This window comes from Triticum urartu, chromosome 5A (assembly GCF_056163025.1).
Source record: "Triticum urartu cultivar PI428250 chromosome 5A, HENAU_Tu73, whole genome shotgun sequence".
NCBI lineage: Eukaryota > Viridiplantae > Streptophyta > Magnoliopsida > Poales > Poaceae > Triticum > Triticum urartu.
In genome coordinates, this window is record NC_141877.1 from 509210675 (window position 1) to 509214083 (window position 3409).

At 51.0% G+C, this 3409-nt stretch overlaps 1 protein-coding gene across 1 annotated transcript; it reads right to left on the reverse strand.

Moving 5' to 3' along the window:
- Positions 1-799: 799 nt before the first annotated feature.
- Positions 800-2015, reverse strand: LOC147972335 (uncharacterized). Its single transcript, XM_087523036.1, has 3 exons — positions 1488-2015; positions 1223-1404; positions 800-854 (listed from the first exon to the last, which is right to left on the reverse strand). The coding sequence occupies exons 1-3, from the start codon at positions 2013-2015 to the stop codon at positions 800-802; spliced, it is 765 nt and encodes a 254-aa protein (XP_087379162.1).
- Positions 2016-3409: the final 1394 nt, after the last annotated feature.

Sequence of the window (3409 nt, forward strand, 5' to 3'; positions counted from 1 at the left end):
ACTTGATTGGTTGCATGCATCCCTAGTCCCTGCATCTAGTAATACGCAAGTGCACTTTGTTTGGTTGGCTGCATTGGCCCTAGAGACACATGAACACGGCATTTGGTTGCATACGGCGTACATGTTGTGCTTACCTTGTACCCTAGTTGGTGAGCTTACCCACAATGGTCACACTTAGCACACCAACGCCACACCACAGCAACGGTGACGTGGTCACACCTAGCACACCAACGCCACAACACAGCAATGGTGACGAACTGGGCGAAGATGATGAAGTTCTTCAGCTTCAAGTCGAATTGACGATCCACCTTAGCAGCTTCCACATTGACAGCTCCAACCTTGGCACTGTCGACACTGCTGCCTCCGTGCTTTCGCACCCAGGCGGAGTAAACTTGTTATGTTGCCTGTTTAGTCTTGAACCCTCTATAGTTGTTGTTGCTATATGATGCCACTTGTGCATTGGCTTCTTACCATGAACTATAAACCCCTGGAACCTCACCAATGAACACGGCATACCACTTTCCCTAGCAATGCACAAGAGCAAGAGTTGAAGCAGCAAACCAATGGAGCACAAGTAGCAAGCAAAGTAGCACACAAACAACAATGGAGCAGAAGAGAAGTAAAGCATGCATGATCATATGGCATAGCAAGTTCTTCCTCGCACTACCTTGGTGTTAACCTACCACCACATCCAAAAGAGAGTGTCGTCCTACCACCGCAAGTTCACCGTCACCGTGAGGGGTTAGTATATACCACCTCACCAAAATATACAGACCATCAAATAGTTTTTGAGCCCTAGCTACACAAAATGTACATCGTCATCGTCATCGTCGTCGTTGTTGCCACCAGCATCGCTGTCGGGGATCATGCACGCTCACAGGCAGCACTACTCTAGTAGTAGTGCTTGCCCAGCCAGCTCCTGAGCCACAGCACCCTGTGATCGTCAGCCATGGCAACGAACCCAACACCCTGGGCCTTGTTTTCAAGCAGGTGGCTGAGAGCTGCCATGAGAGCCTCGTCTCTGAAGCCACCCTGGGTCATGACAGCGCCATACAGGTTAGGGTGGACGTCGAGGGGCTTGCACTCCCTGATGGTTGTTGCCACCTCCTTCACCGCCTCAGTCATGCTGCAGAATACATTGATCTCCTCCTCCATCGGGCCTTCTCTCTACCTCTTCCTATCAATGGGGTCAAATGGCTTGTCGAAGGGCTTTGCAGCGGGCTTGTCGGGGCCATCAAGGATCTCGACGTCCGGGGTCCCAGGGAAGTCAGGCGTGGGAGAACCAAGAGGCTCCCCCGAGCCCATGGCATGCTTCCCAGTTGCCAGCCCGAAGGAGAAGATGTGTTGCATCTGGTTGTAGTTCTGGATGGGTGTGTTGAGGAACTCAGCGTCCCTTGGGTGGTCCTAAGAATGAAACACAAGTGTTGTTAGTTGCGATTAGGAGTAGGTAATGGTGAGTATGAAAAGGAAGAGGGCTGTGAGCTAACCACAACATGGCCGGCGTAGTGCTCTGCCTCCAGAACTATGGAGCAAGTGTTCTCATCCCATGAGGCGCCGCTAAGGTCTCTCAGCTTGGACACTTGGATCCATCGACTTCTCCACTTCCTCAGGTGGTTGTACACCTGGGTGGCAGACACCTCTTGCCCATAGAACTCGAACACAAGCTTCGCAACGGTGTTCAAGTGCACCTCCTTGAAGCCCTTGTCAGTCCTAACTCCACTAGAGATGAGCTCACACATCTTGTTCAGCACGAACATGGACATGAACGGTTGCCACTTCATGTTGTTCGACCTACCATCCTTCTTTGCCTTTGTTGCTGCTAGCTTGAGTGCAGCGGCAGCAGCAGCAGTAGTTGGCTCAACGAGCACTACTGGCACATAGAGGGAATCAGACTCGAACACCTCTGAATCAGGTGCCATCTCGGACATAGGCTGCGAGTCCTCGACAAACGATGGAGCAAACTGGTTGTCGGACACGACAAGGGCCTGACTAAGATCTTGCATCTGCGTGGTCATGTCCTACAATCGTAGAGCACATTGACAGTGAGCATAGCACACAACATACCGGACAATCCATGAAAGTAAGAGCATACATGTACATGGTTCATCACTATCATAGCAAGCACATGCTTCATCACTGTCATATTAAGCATACATGTACATGGTTCATCACTATCATAGCAAGCACATGACCACCAATAGCTACAAATCATAGATTTGAGCATGATTCAACAGAAGCACAAGGTTCAACTTCAAACTCTACTACTAATCTAGCCTACCACATGCTTGACATCTAGCCCTACCACAAATTGTAACCGCAGCATAGCAACCAACCGTATCAGCTCACAGATCAGACCGGTAATCAACCATGCATCTAGATCAAACCCTAGCTGCAGCTCAGATCTAGCTAGAAGGAACAGAGAGAAAGGGGGATTGAACTCACAGAGGCCATGGCTGCAGCTTGAGGACGAGGGCGGACGGTGGTGGAAGATGAACGCCGGCCGATGAAGGAGCTCCGACGCCGTGGACAGCCGGCCGATGAAGATGCGCCACTTACCTACTCGCCGGTGCCGATGCGCGTCGGCGGGAAAGCGCGAACGGAGGAAGAATGGTGGCGGGAGTTGGGGCAGTGAGGGAGGGGCTAAATAGGGGGTGGAGCGGCGGGAGGTGAGCCAAAACCCTCCCGCCGATTTTTCGGCGACGCGGGCGAGCTCGCGCCATCTCCCCTGCTCGCACGAGGGGAGAAGCGCGTCACCCTCCCCTGCCTCGCCCTGGCTAGGCTCGCGAGCTACTGCCGATTCGTGCATTGCCCTTGGGCCTGGCCTGGACGTGCTTTAAGCTTCGTGCGATGCAGGCCGCATAGTGAATGCAAGAAACCAAACGAGCCAAATTCTTCCCGCCCGGGCCAGGCTGGGCCTCATACGGGCAACCAAACACGTCCTAGGTGACGACAGACAGTCTTCTAAAAAAAGGTGATGATAGACGGATCAAAGTTTTTTTTGTGGGTGAAATAATGTATTACTCAATCACAAGGTCCATACAATCAATCACTACAAACTCCAATGCCTCTGAAGGCCCTGAACCTATCCAAGTCATGGTTCTGCCTTCTAGACGAGCAAACTTGTCTAGACTATCACTAACCTTATTTTGACTATGATTGATATGAGTAATACAAGAATAACAAAGAGACATAAGGTAATGGATCTCCTTAGTGAAAGACGCGTAAACAGATTTGTCCACCTCATGAGCCTGTATCAGCTTCACTGCAATAATGGAATCCATCTCGATCATGATAGGTAGGACACTCCTCTGGATAGCAAATGACAAACCCTCCATGCAAGCACACAATTCAGCTTCTAGGGCTTCGCGACATGAGAAAAGCTGCCTACACGAAGAAAAAATTATAGAAC